Below are 15663 nucleotides of genomic sequence, written 5' to 3' on the forward strand. Positions count from 1 at the left end.
ACTTTAAGGCTGATACTGTGAAGCTGTAGATCTTATGGCACTTCTTTTCTGCAAGGATAACAAAAAGACTTTTTCAATTAAAGAAGTGTGAAGACTGAAATTTAGATGCAGTTCTTCATTAGCTTTGGTTTTCCACTGAAAGCCTTTAAAATTCTGTAACAGCAGGAGTCAAAGAGTCAGAAGGGGAAGAGCCTCATGTAGTGCGTTCACAGAGCGCCAGTGAGGAATTTGGCCGCTGGAATATTGCTGAGATGGTGAAGCAGGTGTTGAAACTGGTCCAAGAACAAGCAGCACGTAATTAGAGGTAAGTAGTTCTATACTCTGTACCTCTAGCTTTCCTTGCTGTCTCAGACAAGCACAGGACTGCCAGTCTCCCACGTTGTGTTACTAGAAAGAGATTTAAGAGCTGTAAGTTCTGCACCTTCTTCCTACTGGCACAAAGACGAGCTCTGGGCCTGGAGTACGGACAAGGCCGTGAAGATACACGTTCCAAAACCATTGCTTCTCATTTGCAATGCCTCTGCTGTTTTCAGAGTTGTTTACTCTTCAAATGTTAGCAGATCGCCTTCCTTCAGCAGTTTGATTTCCTCATTATGGGTGCAGCAGCAGCAGGGACAGAGAGCAGTGCAGTTCAGGTCATGCATGTTTTCCTTCACACTGGATGTCTATCCTGACTCAGGAGAGTAACAGAAGCAAAGGCAAAGCTGGTTTTCCATCCCACGGCCATGCTGTAAGTGTGTGATATTCAAGTCTGTCACTTTGGTCTACCTGGTAACATTCATTCTTGCAGCAGAACATGGTTTGATCTGGTGAGTGGGATAGCAAAGCTTTTGATTAGACCTTAAGTCTTACCTCTTTAACTAAACTAGCATTAAAAAGTGATCGTACTTTTATTCCAATACCTATTTAGAAATCTATCTTAGATGTGTGCAGATATCTAGATATAGTAAACTAGACCAGGGATCTTCAAAGTGTAGATCACAGGGATCAAGACAGTTAATTGACACTGCCTCTGTATGGTCCTATGAGCACATCCAAACAGAACCCAGTCGCTGGATGTGGTAGGGTTTATCTCTCTAAATCTCATTTTCTCACATCCACAGCTTTTGATAACCAAATATTTATTCACTATTTTTGCAACAGTTTACTAGAAAAGCATCAAATCCAGGTGTAAACGTACACGTAACATTAAAGTGCATAAACAGGAAACAAATCACCTTGTTGCACAAAACCAAAGTGTAATCCCAAAGGGACCTGCAGGAGACAGACAGAGGGACGTGCACAGATCAGTACTTAACCATTGTCACATGTAATGTTTGCATGCTCCTGCAAATCCTGCCTGGGGCTTTCTACCCCCATTGAGTGCATTGGGGTCTATCATTGTGAAATGTGGTTGAGATAGAGGATGATTTTATATCATCTAATGCCTGTTTTGTTGGGTTTGAACATATTAATGATCTGTCCAGTCCTTCATATCATCTCAAGCCATAGAAAGCTCAAAGGCCTAAACAGCTTCATCAGTTTTGGAGAAATATTCTATGAAAGCAATCTTTCAGATGCTTTTGATTACTGTACTTTGATATATTGCACCTGGCTTTCTGACTGCAGTTCCAGCAGTGCATGACGGAGAGCAAATGACAGCGTTGCCTTTGAGACCTGTGGTTATTCCACTGTGTAGCTACAAAATAATCCCATGGGTTGTGGTTTTGACCCTTCCTTGGTTGTACTGTATCTTCTAAAGTGATCATATGTGGGACAGCTCGTGATATTTCTCTCCTATGCTGCCTTAGAATCCCTACTGAGGAGAAAACAGAAGCCAGGATTAAGCCTATGTTGAAGACTGTAACTGCGCTCATAAATCCCGTCCCCTGCCCGTTGCTCTAGTGGGGTACCCCACGCAGAGGAGATGCTTTGCAACCTGCTCCACCCTGCAGTGCGGAGCGGGGTGCGGTGAGTAGGGGTCCCAGCTCCCACCCCCACTCCTTCCTCCAGGGCAGGAGTGTTGCTGGGCGAGGCCGGCCAAGCCAAGCCCTGCCCTCCCCGGGGCCAGGCGAGGCCAAGCCGGGGCTGAGGAGGGCCGGGCCGAACCATGCCACGCACCGCCCCCGCCGGAGCCGCGTACGGAGCGGAGAGAGGGAAAGTGGCCCGGCCCCCCCGGTTCTGCCGTCTCCGCACACATGGCTACAGCCGCACTGCTCGCAGCTCTGCCCCGCCGCGGGCTGCTCCTCCTGCGTGCGCGGTACGGACGGGGCTGGGAGGCGAGGGGAGGAGGAAGAGGTGGAGGGAGGAGGAGGTGGGGAGGCTGCTGGGGGCCGAGTGCGAGGTGAGGGGGATGGAGGGGATGGGGGACTGCGGGGCAGGGTGTTGATGGGGGCGATAGGGCAGGTACGTAGGGCTGAAGGGGGCAGAGGGATGGGGGCAGTGCAGAGGAGCCAGGTTCAGCGCAGGGGTGCTGGAAGTTTAACTCAGTGTGTCACTGTACTTTGGCTCCTCAATATCCCCCTGGAGCAGCAGCAGCAGACAGGCAGCCTCGGGCAGAGCTGGGAAAGGGGCACAGCTGGGGTAGGGGCAGCCCCACTCCGCGTGAGGAGGAATGTGTGCGCTCTGGACTGAACTTCCTTTGTGCAGCAGCTCCATCCCAACTGCTCAGCGCTCCGACTGGCGGGCTGTGGCCATCGGTGTCCCTGTCCCAGTGCTGTTATTACGGCCGGGCAGAGGCTGCTGGGTCGGCAGGATGGTGCGGGGCAGTGCGGGGATGGCAGGTCCGTGGCTCCGAGGAGCTCTGCAGCTGGCCGGCTCTTGCTTTTGTTTAACGCTGCCTTTTGGAAGAAGCTCCTGGGAAAAACGGCGACGGGAAAGCAATTGGCGACGGGAAAGCAATCGGCCTCGGAGATGCTTTGAATGATTAGTTGAAATTCTGACTCTAATCCTACCCGGAGGCGTGACTTCTAGGAAGTAGCTCGGCAGGGTTGGCAGGCAGGTAATCCTTTTCAGCTGGGCTGCGATGGGGAGGTACCGTCTCAACATCTGTTCTAAAGAGAGAGGATCAGAAGGGAAACAACACAGAACGTTCATTGCAGTTTGGACTCCAGCCCAGCATTCCGTGTGAGGCTGGGTGGCAGGAACCGTGGCTCGCACTGAGTATTTAGAATAAACTCTTTCTAGTAGCATGAAGATGCTCTTAGCACTTCATCTTCTGCTCTTAGCACTGAGCAGTACCCGTCTGCTGGCTTGGGATGTGTGTGTTAAGGAGTGAGGATGAGGCCCCGGAGCCTTTCTGCATGGCGCAATTTCTGGGACTCACGTGAAGAGCTTTTTAGTTCCTTCTCAGACTGAAAACAAGCCCTCATGCACGGGCTGTGGGGCTCTGGCCCCTGTGAGCTCAATGAGACCCTCTGCCCCTGCAGGCCTGGGTGTCGCACCTTCAATGGCAGCAGTGCAGGGCTGTGCATGCAGCTCAGGAGGGCAGGAAATCATACAGATCACACTGTATCAGCCGGAGGGTCTGGATTTCAATTGAACATTCTCTCCGCTTTTCTTTCTGCTCTTTGTTTTGTCAGCCCCGTGCTGGGGAAACATGTCAGACCAAATGTGTTTTTCTAACCGGTTGGTAACGGTTCCTTTGGGTTGTGTCCCAGGAGGAGCACGGTCGATGGAAGCCTTCTGCTGCCTGCTGTTCTCTGGCTGACCTCGGTGAAAGTGCTCTTGCACAAGCAGGTTGGCTTTGCTCGCCTCACCCCAGCTGACCGAGGGAGCTCAGCACCGAGGGAGCTCACTTGTTTCTCTGCGCAGCTGGTGGGGAAATGTGGAGCTTCACCATAGAGGTGAGCTCTGCTTCCACTGGAACTAGAGGTGCCTGGGCTATAGGGAGGTGTGAGCGTGGCAGTCTCCAGTGATATCCTGCAGTTTGTGGTTTCCTGCTCTGACAGTGCAAGGTATGGAAGGGGCTTTTCTAAAACTGCTCTACAGCAACGTGCTGACGGCTCACCAGCTTGCCATTTCCTGAGTGAATGGCAGGAGCTGCAGCGTTCTTTATTGCCTCCCTAAAAACACTCATCTGTGGATTAGGGAGAGCTTTTCACTCTTATCAAAGGCTTTTCTTCTGTGGAGCCTTCTTTCATCTCCCAGCCTTTATATGTGCCTAGCCCAGGAGCTCTGAAACAAAAGGCAATTCTCGTTTTTGCTTGTTTGATTATATCCTCCCTCCTCCTTCTGGGGCAGCCCTTAGAGCCGCAGTGTGAACTGCTGTACAAAGCTGGGAGAAGTGACTGCCTGAACAGAGCAGAGCTGTGCTGCAATTGCAATTGCTAACAAGGAGTGTGGAAAGGGTCAGGCTGTGCTTCTCTCAGAGCTCAGCTGCGTCCAAAGGCAACAGCTTGACTTGTTCCAGCCAGGAGGCAGAACCCCACCTGGCGTCTTGTTTCTTATGGGCAGGAAAGCAAGTTCTTGGTTGCAGTTAGCACAAAGGCTTTGCAGAGCATTGATCCCATAATGAATGGGTAAAAATTGATCTCAGGGTGATCTGTTGTTTGGTTTTGTTTTGTTTTTTTCCTCTGCCCCACATCTGTGGACAAAGGGCAATGCTTCAGAGCCACACACCCTGAGAGTGCTGCTTAACCCTGTCCAGGCAGCTGTTGGGTGGAGAAAGGCTCAGAGCAGGAGCAAGTGTGCAGACAAACCAGGGAGAAGAAGCACTTGGATCTCCCCCAAGGAGGCTGTGGACACCCCATCCCTGGAGGCATTCAAGGCCAGGCTGGATGTGGCTCTGGGCAGCCTGGTCTGGTGGTTGGCAACCCTGCCCATGGCAGGAGAGTTGAAACTAGATGAACTTTGAGGTCCTTTTCAACCCAGGCCATTCTATGAATAGAATTTACTTGCATCTGTGATCCTTGACAGCTGTGGTTTCGGAGGAAGTTGCTGCTTTTCTGCTGAGTGAAGCAGCTGGGAAAGTCTTAGTGATTTTAAAATGCTTTTCACTGCTGCTCTGCCCACAGCTTCTTGCTACTTACTTCTCCTGTTTCTTCTCCAGTTTGGCCTCCAGTATCACTTCTGTGCTCCTCAAGTACTGTGTCACACCATTTCTGCCAAGGCCCTGCTCTGCTGAAGCGTCTCCCAGGTTGTCCCCCATCCCTGATGTCTCTGTTTGTTGTGCCTGCCTTGTTGGCCCTGCAGCTCTCTCCCCTCTGCTCTGGTAGCTCCTTGTTTTATTGCTGCAGTCTCCAGGGCTGCAAATTCTTTGTGGTTTTGCTCCTGGAGGCAGTAAAACACGTGCAGCCCACTTAGTGCTGTACACACAGATCGTTAGTCTGCTAGTAGCTCTACAGTTAAAGCTCAGCTCCTTTCATCTCTACTAAGAGGTTTGTATTCTTTGAGATAAGACTGTCTTGTTCGCCGCAGATCTTTTTAGAACAGGTTAAAATGACACAGCACTAAGTTTTGTTTAACTTTCTCAGCCATCTCCTCTTCCCAGCAGAAGGAAGCCATTGTAATGAACATCCCTGCAGGTTCCTGCCCTGTGGGTGAGCGGTGTTTTGGTTTCAGTCCTGTTCTGTGTGCCTGCACTGCTGATGCGGGCATCTCCAGGCAGGGCAGCTGCTTTCCAATTGCTTTTGGAGGTCATTTTGATCTTCAGGCACAGAAGTGGCTGCCTGTGGTTCCCTTTAGTGTACTTACGTCTTGCTGGAGCTCACCAGTTCAGCTTCTCAACGCTCTTTCTGGAAGAGGGAAGTATCTCACAGCGACTCCGACATGTAGAGATATGTGAGAGCAAACATGTTTGTGTCCTAGGATCTTACCTAACGTCTTTCAGGGTGGTGTCTGTTCTTTTGAAATCTAAGGAAGGTAATACCAGCTCTGCCGTTGATTTATCAGTGCTGGCACTGAACCACCTTCCTCATATTTACGTGGCATCTCACAGGAGCGCTGGCCTTAACTCCATTGTAGTCATGTTTTTGCAGGTGTGTGGTTTGCATGAGGTGCTCTGCTTGGGGAGAGTGTGGGATGTGCTGGGGATGGCCCCTTTGTTCTGGGGGAGCAAGGAGGTGGTGCTATGGCTGCAGGGAGGCCAGTGGGTCGGAAGCTATTGTGCTGTGATCCTGCGGTAGCTGACTGCTGGAGTGCTGTTTGAGCTGATGCAAAGCAAAACTTCAGTGGGATGCATTGCTTACACCTCATGGGAATGAGCCACTGGGCCCTGGAGAAGAAAAAACCTTCCAGCTTCTATCTGATTTGGTTTGCCATTCTGTAGCACTCAGTCTGGGTGGAGCTCAGGGCTGATAACCAAGGCTGGAATAGCACAAGGGGAGGTTACAAAGATGATCCAGAGATGAGTGGCTGAGACTTTTAACTCTCGTACAGATACTGCTGGTTACTGTAGGCGGGTTGATGGTTCCTTCAGACTGGGAGCACTGTAATGACTGGTTATATTAAAAAAGACACTCTTTTGTAACCACAGCCCTGATCTGAACCTGGTGGGTTAGAAATCCTTTGTATCTTCCATTACAGTATCAGAAAGTCAATCAGGTAAGCTGGGAGGTGAGTTGGTGTTACGTGGAGTAGGTCCTGAAGTGCTCAGTGCATTTGTGAGAGTAGAGAAAGCCCTGCTGGCATCTGTCTGACAGCTTCTTTTCCTTCACAGTGCCCTGCACACAAGGACACTTTCTGCATCCCGTAGGGTGACCGACAGCTATATCCAAGGGACCTTAGACATTCCACTTATAAACAAAACTGTGGGCCAATGCCTGGATGAGACAGCAGAGCGGTTTCCCCACCGTGACGCCTTCGTTTTCCACCGAGATGGAGTTCGGAAAACATTTGCTCAGTTCAAAGAGGAGGTGAGTGTCTCATTCGTGTCAGAGAGCCCAAACAGATACACTGGGACAGCAACTGGTGTTAATGGAGGAATCCAGGCTGGTTTCATTGGTTAGCTCAGGTGCAAGGGTTGTCCTGTGTGGATCTCTGCACTGGCTCTGAGCCTGCAGTGACAGCACTGCCAGAGCGAACACCCAGTGGGTGCATGCTGCCTTTGTCCTTACAGATCACAAGATCAAAGGGAGAAGACAGCGTACATGAAATGATTGCTTTATATTCCAAAATGAACTTTCATACTTAATACATCAGGTGGTGGCAGTAATTTCTATGAGCTGAGTCAGGATGTTTTCAGCACCTGGAGCAGGCTTTAGCTCTTGTGTTGGTCACGTTGGTCTGACTTTCAACTTTGTCACCTCCAGTGGTTTTGGACTTCAACCCTGATCGAGTGCAGAGTCTTAAAAAAACTGATAGAATGTTTAGAGAAGATATGCCCTGATCCTGGCCAAGCCAGAGATCTGCTGCTCACCACACTGTGCTGGAGTCTGGTCTGCACCTATTAGCGCCTTCCAGAGGAGGAGGCCTTTGGATCTGATTCAGCTCCCCCACCAGGCTCTGCAGCTGATCCAGCCTCCACAGCAGGCACCACTGCCAAACCACTGAGCCGTCCGAGCCAGTATCTGCCCCCCCTGTATTCAAGAAACAATGGAAATGGAAGTCATCTTGCTTAGTAAGGAAATGAGCTTATCCTAGAAGGGGAAAGGGAGAAGAAGAGGATGAGGAAAGCTATTTTGAAGCAACACCATCACACAGACAGCCCATCTGGGCTTCCACTTTGTGGAAGGACATCCACTGCCATGTAATGTTTATGATCCTCAGGTGCTTGTCTTGCATTTTACAGGTAGACCAAGCAGCAGCTGGACTTCTGGCTCTTGGCCTGAAGAAGGGAGACAGGCTAGGAATGTGGGGTCCCAATAAATATGAGTGGGTTCTCATGCAGTTCGCAACTGCCCAGGCAGGAATCATCCTGGTAAGTGCTGGGCTTTTTATCACTGTGTTGGGAAAGGAGACGGAGACACAGGAGTACAATATGGTGGAGAATGAGATTTGTAGTCTGACTTTTTCCATGCTTGTACCCAGCGTGGTGAGCTCTTAATGAAGTCAGTGTTAAAGCAAGATCTGTGCAGTGCTCTGCATCTTCTGCTGTGCTGGGAAGCAGGCGGTGGGGCTTTGAGGAAAGAGTAGAAAGGACAGTCTGCTGTGAAACAGCTGGCAGCAAACACTGATGGATACAAACAAGATTGCCTCTAGGTTGGTTTTTATGTTACGTGCTGCTGTCCTAAATAGCTATCAGTTACTTAGATCCCTCCTAAAGATACCTATATTGCTTCAAGATACAAATGCTCATTTAAAAACCTAGCCCAAGCTGCATACCCCTGAAAGGCAATTTTGATTGACTGTGTGATCTGATACATTAACCAAAGCATGTCCTATTTATACAGTGCTCTGTGTAAGAACTGTAACACATCTATTAGTGTATTTTTTTCAGCACTGTTCATCCCAGTGTCTGCTAAGGAACAGTAATAGTACATGTGAGAATAGCTCAGGATGAACTGGATGGTCAGCTCAGCATCAGTGCTCAGTACAGCCTCTGTTGAGAGCCATACTGGGAAATGCTGATATCGTGCTGGTTGTCCATTAAGAATCCCAAGGTTCCCTTGAGTTTTGAATGTCTCTGACTTGGATTTAATGCCTGCCAGGGAGAAAGGAGGACTGTTTATATTCCTAAAGCTGTTGTGACTGACTCATAACTCTTTCCCCTTGTCTTTCACACAAACACAGGGTTCAGGTAGCTTTTCTAGTGAACGTGGGTTCCTTGTGGAGTTGAGCTCTTAGGTTTGCATCTCAGACAGGAGAGGCTTCAACTGTGACCTGCCTCTGGGAGAACTTTCCTGTTGGAGTTTGTGATAGGGAAGAGGGTTTTTGAGGTAAGGTTACTCTGATTGCCCTTCTTGTTTTTCCTTCAGGTATCTGTGAATCCAGCCTATCAGGCACATGAGCTGGAGTTTGTGATCAGGAAGGTTTGTATGGCACTCTCTGTTAATTCTACTTGATTTGTTGTGAGAAATCATAAAAGCAGCAATTTGTTATAGGAAATAGTAGGGAGATGGTACAGAGGGATGAAGTGGTTTAAGTTGCCATTTCATCCTTCATTGAACCCTCTTATGGCGATATTGCCAGCATTGCTGCCATCTCCAGATCTTCAAATGAAATGCACTGTGGCAAAGCACTTCCCTTCCCATGTGAGCATCTTCTTGGTCCTCTCACCAGGTGGAAATGTAAACTCAAAGTGAATGTGGCAGCACCTGCCTTCACCTGGGACAAGTGATGTGCAGCTTCCACAATGGTTCCGTACTTGTTGGTACTGGAAATGTTTCATTTCCTGGCTCTGTTCATGGCTTTCATTCTGCATCTCTCTCCTGAGATGGCAGCTCCTTCCCTGTTTTTCCCAAGGAGACCTGAATTTTGTTTCCCTTCCAGTATTTTTGTGCTAGATTCTGCTCTGATTTTCTGCAGTGTAAGCCCAGAGTGCGGAAGGGGAAGAGCAGAATTTGCTTCAGCTCTGCTGGGAGCTGCTCTGCCTTGGGGTTTTCTAGTATTTCTAGCTTTCACGTGTACCTCTGGCACTGGGTTCTCTGGTTTTCCTCATCCCCACAATTATTTGACTGTTTTATTTTATTTTATTTTGGGTTTTTTTGGCACAACAAAAATCCTGAGGATGGGCAAACCATTGAATTGCATCAGCTTGTGCAGTCTTTCTTGCTGCATCAAGTTCTCTCCAGTGCATGCAGTAATAAATACTGAGCAACCATTCTTCTTCCAATTGCTGCCATCGTATTTCCAGGACTTGGTGAAAGCAAACAGGAGATAGCTGTTGTATGGCAGTTTATTGGTGTAGATTTGACCTCTTGATTTGATGGATCCTGGGAAAATAACGAGAGCAGCCAAGTAAATAATTTACGTAAACAGTTTATTTGACAAAAATGTGCGTTTGGAAGATGAAAGCAATTCACAAATCTCGGTCAAATTCCACACATTGCATCTGCTGAAAAATAAATAGAGATTCTTGGAGTAATTAAAGCGCCTCGTTTGCAGGATTATGTGAACATAAGAGTTGAAAAAGAAATGCCTCAGTTTTCAGAAGAACTTAAACTGCAACGGGAGGTGAAGAACACTTGTGAATCTGTGCATCTTTTAAAACAAAAAACCCAAAAGCCTCAAGCCTTGGCTCAAATTCTGCTGTATTTTCACTGCACAAAGACCTCTTATGTGCTCTTCAGTGACTCCTTAACCTCATATAGGATGGCTCTTACTAGGGAGGTCTATAAAAAGCTTAGGGTTAGAGTCAGGATCGTGTGCTTACATAGAGCAGCCGTGGAGAACATCCCGTGAAGAGCCACTGGAGAACCAATGCCACGTGGGGTCGCTGTGTCGTAGGCTCTGCTCTTCATCGTGACCTGTACATCACCCCAGTATGAGTTCTGATCAGTTTCTGTCTCCCTTCACAGGTTGGCTGCAAGGCACTGGTGTTTCCTGCTCATTTTAAATCACAGAAATACTACGATATTCTAAAGCAGGCATGTCCTGAAGTGGAAAACTCCAGTCCAGGGGGAATAAAGAGCAAAAGGTGAGTTAGGAACACCTATTCACTGACCTAGCACCTGTGTCCTGCTGCGTGTCATCCCAGCTGCACACAACACGCTGTAGTGGAGGAAGGATCCATGCAGAGATCTCTCCATTGGGAACTTTATGTACTGCTGAGGGCGCTTTGCAGCCACTTAATCTCCATATGGCTGTTGGGGCAGTTTTTTTCCTTGCTCCATTCTTGATGGTATGTTTCCTTCTACCAGGCTACCTGACCTATCTACTGTCATTATGTTGGACTCCAAGCTGCCCGGTACCTTTCACATGGACGAAGTGATGCAGGCTGGGGACAGCAGTCATATGAAGCAGTTAAGAGCCTTGCAGCAGACCCTCTCCTGCAATGAACCAGTCAACATCCAGTTCACTTCAGTAGGTGCTTCTGTTTGCTTCATGCCTTGTGCTTGCATTCCTCAGCTGGGGCCCAGAGAAGGCTCTGTTAGATGCTGAGCTTCCTTTGCCTAATGCTCTTTTTGACCAAGCCCTGGCTTTGCCTTTTTCCACCCTCTGCTTCAGAATGCAGGAAGTCTTCTAGGGGTTTCCCCTTTATACTTCTCAATGCTCAGCCCTTTGTCAAGAAGTGTCATGTGAATTTTCCAGCTGTAGTTGAGCCACTTTTTTTTTGTCTGCTTTGGGACTGAGTGCTGATAAAGGGAAAAAATGAGAAATCCCATCTCTCAGGTCAGGGAAGGGAATGAAGAGATGGAGTGTAAGATTGCACCAGGATCTGTACCTGGGAGCTTGCCTCAAAGAGCACGCGCCCTCTGCAAAGGTGACCTCATTGTGGACCGCTCTTTGCCTTTCAGGGGACAACAGGAAGCCCCAAAGGAGCCACGCTGTCTCACAGAAACATTGTGAACAATGCGAATCTAATTGGGATGAGGCTGGGGATCACAGAGCAGGTGGGTCCTGCAGCGGAGCAGGGTTGGGCTGTGCTCCCACTGCCACTGGGGCCAAACGTGGGGAGCTGCTGCTTGCTCAGCAGGGCGGGCTGTTCTGCTATGAAGGACGCTGAGGGATGCTGGCTCACTGCAGAGCTGCTGTGCTGGGGTGGGACGGGGGGGGGGCTCTCAGGGTTCTGTTCTGTTCAGCAGTTCAGACGTTGCTTGTCCTTCCTTGTGCCTGCAGATGGAAGCACTGCCCTCACTTTCCCCGTGTGGAATTTCACTGAAATTGCATTTTTAGATTCAGGAGAAGTTTTTGTTGTTTTATTTATTCATTTTCTAGAAAGTGTTTTTGTAGGGGGTGAAAATGGTGCAATGAATTGCTCCTCATCTTGGTGAATACTCCCTGTGAGCAATTCCAGAGCTCTAGATGTTAGCTCTGAATCTGCTGAATGAGGTCTTGATTTCTTTTACGTGACTTCATGCCATGTGTGCTCTCCCGCTACTCTTTCCACCATGAGATCCTGTTGATGTTTTGTGTTTTTAGTTCCTCATAGGAATAATGAAGGGCAGATCCTTCCTTTTGAAGTTCTGAAGTGGTTATTTCTCACACCATGGCTCTGATCCAAAAGAACCATTATAATAATAAGAAAAGAATTTTTCAGTCGGAGCCTTTGGTGATTTTAAAAACAAAACACAATCAATAGCTTGTACCAAATCCCACATAATATTTCATGTCTGAAACAGCTCTACTGTGCTTCTCTTCTGCCATATTATGGCATAACAGTAAGCAGTACCAGCCCAGGAAGTCCAGCAAGGAAAAGACATTGCGAGAATCCAGAATGTAATTCTGATAGGAAAAACATCCCAAACTAATCGTCATTAACAGCGAGAAGCATCAGCATAGCTTTTCTGTCCAATGGGAACAAAGCTCAAAATCCAGCCAGTTTTAGATGAATTGGGAGAATTCCTCAGCTCAGGACTGAGATGAGATGAGATGAGATGAGATGAGATGAGATGAGATGAGATGAGATGAGATGAGATGAGATGAGATGAGATGAGATGAGCTGGGCTCCCCTCGGCCTGGATGAGCCCCGCTCCTCACGCTGCCTCCCTTTGCACCCCAGGACCATCGCGTTTGCATCCCCGCACCCCTCTACCACTGCCTGGCGTCGGTGGCAGGCAGCATGGTGGCAGCGCTGCACGGCTCCTCCTGCATCTTTTCCGCTCCGAGCTTCGAGGGGAAGGCGACGCTGGAGGCGGTGTCTCGAGAGAAGTGAGAGCTGGCAAGTTCTCCCTACAGAGCGCTCAGTGCCCCAGGGCAGTGTTTTCTGCCCTGCCTGGCTGCTGCTGGTGCTTCCTTCCCACCACAGAGTGGCAGCTTTGCTGCTCTATGTACTTCTAGAAAGGCCCTTCAGGAGGGCGCTGGGCTCTACTTGGGAGCTTGCCACACATTTTTTGCCCTGAGTGTAAGGGAACTGTGGGTCAGTGTAGAGATCTGTCTGCTTGGTTTGTTACTGCCGGTGTGTTTTACACCTAACCCACCCACTGCTTCAGCATCTACCCTGGTGGTATTTCCAGGTTGTGCCTCATGTTGAAAACAAAGGAGTTACAGATGTGTATATGTATAAATGCATAGATGTACATATATTTTATTTGTACACCTGTATGTGTGCACTGATGTGGGACACGGGTGATGTACCCTGAGTGCAATAGGAGCGGAGCATTGAGGTGTTACTGCACCGGGCTCCAGCTCTGCAGCTTTGCCTTTTCTCCCCCCTTCTTGAAGATGCTCCTTCTTACTTGGCACGCCAACCATGTTCATAGACATGCTGTCCCAGCCGGACTTTGACTCCTACAACCTTTCAACTCTTCGGGGAGGTAAGTCTGACAACTCAGACAGAAAATAGAAAAACCCATTGAAACTGGGTCTCTGTTTCCCTGCTGGCAGGTCACGTTGAGCTTTGTGAACAAATGACTGCTGCTCTGCAGGGAAATGCTATGTTGTGTGAGCTGTTAATTTGGTGCTGCATTTCCTTTGCTGGGATTTCCTTGAAGAACTAAGTGTTTTTAGGGCTCTTCTTTCATCCTAAAGCAATCCATGCGGGGACTTATCTGCTGCAGGCTGCTACCGTGGTAAACTGGGAAGCTGGATCATGCTTGGCTCTTCTGACCATGAGCTACCACTGTGTGGCAGCAGACGCTTTGTGCTCCAAGCCGGTGTGGTCTGTCAGCTATTCTGATATTCCTCTGACCCAAACTTTCCTGCCTGTTTTTGAAGACACTCATTTGACAACATATAACATGTACTGGAGGATTCTTATCTCAGATGCACTCAGCACAACAGCTGAAGCAGGGATAGCGTCTGCCCTGCTGAGGACATGGCAGCAGAGAGGAGATGGTGCTGGAACACAAAGAAACACCTAAGCAGATTTATCAGCTCTGTTAGGTGAAAAATGATCCTTGTCTCATCTTGTCATGCGCCAAAGCCTACACATTGCTTTGCTTTCTCGCTCTGTCATCCTAGGGCACATCTGAATGGGTGGAAATGTGACCTGTCCTCCCCCAGACAGGTGGTCCATTCAGGGCAGGAGGAAAGGCTTTTGTTTTTGTGGTGCTGATGATCGATGGGAGCGTTTGTTCTGCAGAAATCTGTGCCTCTTTCTGCTCTCAATCTTTCTTTTTCTGGAACGGTAGCTCGGACTAAGTCTGTGCTATAGAGTTTATTTTCCTAACAAGCGAACTCTGCCAACTCCTTAATTCATTCAGGCAAACTGGTTTTGCTGCAGCCTTTGCTTCTGTATCCGTACAAATAGAAAGTATTTTGACAGGAACCAGTGTATCCCAAAGGTCTCGCCAGCATTTCAGTCTGGGAGCGCAGAACCTTCTGAGGGACTGCTCCTATGAATGAACGCACAGTTTCTGAGACAGCCATCTTCTCCTCTTTCTTGCAGGAGTCATTGCAGGTTCCCCTGTTCCCCCCGAGGTCATGAAGATGGTTTCAACAAAGATGCACATGCCGGAGGTTTTGGTGAGTTGTGGCTGCAAAAAGCTGCAACAATTGTTTGTTGTGGCCAAAACCTGAGATGGGGCACCTATGGGCAGCAGCTGTGCCAGAGCTGCAGTGGTCAGGTGTGATGGAATGTGGATGTGAGGGCAGGCTGGGGAGCAGCCGTGCAGTGGGGCTGGGAGGGAGGGTGGAATCCTGGCTGCTGGGGTGCCTGGGGAGGGACATACTTTGTGGAGTATGGTAAGCTGAGCTGCTGTTGGTGTATTGCAGACTTTGTAAACCCCTCTGTTTCTTTGCACGTGCTACGGGGATGAATGATTTGGGGAGAGGAGTTTTTGGTTTGTTTTGGTGTTGGGGTGCACGTGCTCATTTTGCTGTGAGGTTTTTTGCGCCGTCTTGGACTGCACGCAGATTGAAAATATCATGCATGCTGTGTGTTTGAGAGTCTGAACGTGGGAGTGCTTCAATCCATGCATGTGGCACCAAGCATTGCTCTATCAGGACTACAATCTGTGCTGGAGCACATGCGCTTCCATGCCATCACATTTCTGTGCACCCCCATGGTGTGGAGGAGCTGGGCCATCAGCCTGTGGGGTGCTGGGACTGTGCGTGACATTGCCTTGGTGGGTCTGAAGATGTGCAGTGTGTCACAGATGCCCCCACTTCGTGTTTGAGTCAGATTTCACTCTTTCTCAGGTACCACGCAATACTGCGTCTGAGTGGTTTGTGCCTGAGGGGGAACAAGCCCAAGAAGGGCCTTTTTGTTCAATGGAAACAAATTCTACCTCGGTGCCACATAACCTGCAAGTGCTGAGGAAACGTACTGTTGTGATGGATGAGCACATGAGTCAGGTTAGGCTGTTATTGTTGGCAGATCCAGACCTTGCCAGCACTGGGACGTATATAGGGATGACTGCATGCTCTGGAAAGGACCAGGAGAGTCCAGGGTATCTGTCCTGAGCCATCTTAGAGGCAGCCGGAGTTTTTTCCTGGATACAAAGCCCTTCACAAACACCGCAGACAGCCTTGGTGCCATTCCCTGGACTCCGACGGGTGACAGACACCTATTTTTATAGTAGGCCTGAGTTTGACTTCACAGAATATTTCCAGACATGACTACAGCTGCCTGGGACTCGTTAGATGTCACACGCTCCTGCTTTGTAGCAATAGGGATGGTAAGCCCTTCCCCTCACGAGCGGTCATCCTGCCCATAGGGTAAAGAGGATTAAGTCTGTATTTGTACCACCAATCTCATGTTAC

General features: G+C 48.9%; 1 protein-coding gene across 2 annotated transcripts in view; it reads left to right on the forward strand.

The window, feature by feature from the left end:
• The first annotated feature begins 2115 nt into the window (after positions 1 to 2115).
• The window catches only part of ACSF2 (acyl-CoA synthetase family member 2), a 31700-nt gene continuing 18152 nt past the window's right edge, over positions 2116 to 15663 (forward strand). Inside the window, exons 1-10 of one of the 2 annotated variants that reach the window (XM_072352044.1) lie at positions 2116 to 2239; positions 6638 to 6833; positions 7709 to 7837; positions 8835 to 8888; positions 10377 to 10495; positions 10719 to 10881; positions 11316 to 11411; positions 12521 to 12669; positions 13183 to 13274; positions 14348 to 14424. In XM_072352044.1, the coding sequence (XP_072208145.1) occupies positions 2178 to 2239; positions 6638 to 6833; positions 7709 to 7837; positions 8835 to 8888; positions 10377 to 10495; positions 10719 to 10881; positions 11316 to 11411; positions 12521 to 12669; positions 13183 to 13274; positions 14348 to 14424 (1137 nt within the window). In that variant the 5' untranslated portion in view covers positions 2116 to 2177. Of the gene's footprint in view, positions 2240 to 6637; positions 6834 to 7708; positions 7838 to 8834; positions 8889 to 10376; positions 10496 to 10718; positions 10882 to 11315; positions 11412 to 12520; positions 12670 to 13182; positions 13275 to 14347; positions 14425 to 15663 lie in introns of those variants that run through there. The other variant, XM_072352043.1, reaches the window with a different exon arrangement.

This window comes from Excalfactoria chinensis, chromosome 17 (genome assembly GCF_039878825.1).
Source record: "Excalfactoria chinensis isolate bCotChi1 chromosome 17, bCotChi1.hap2, whole genome shotgun sequence".
Lineage (NCBI taxonomy): Eukaryota > Metazoa > Chordata > Aves > Galliformes > Phasianidae > Excalfactoria > Excalfactoria chinensis.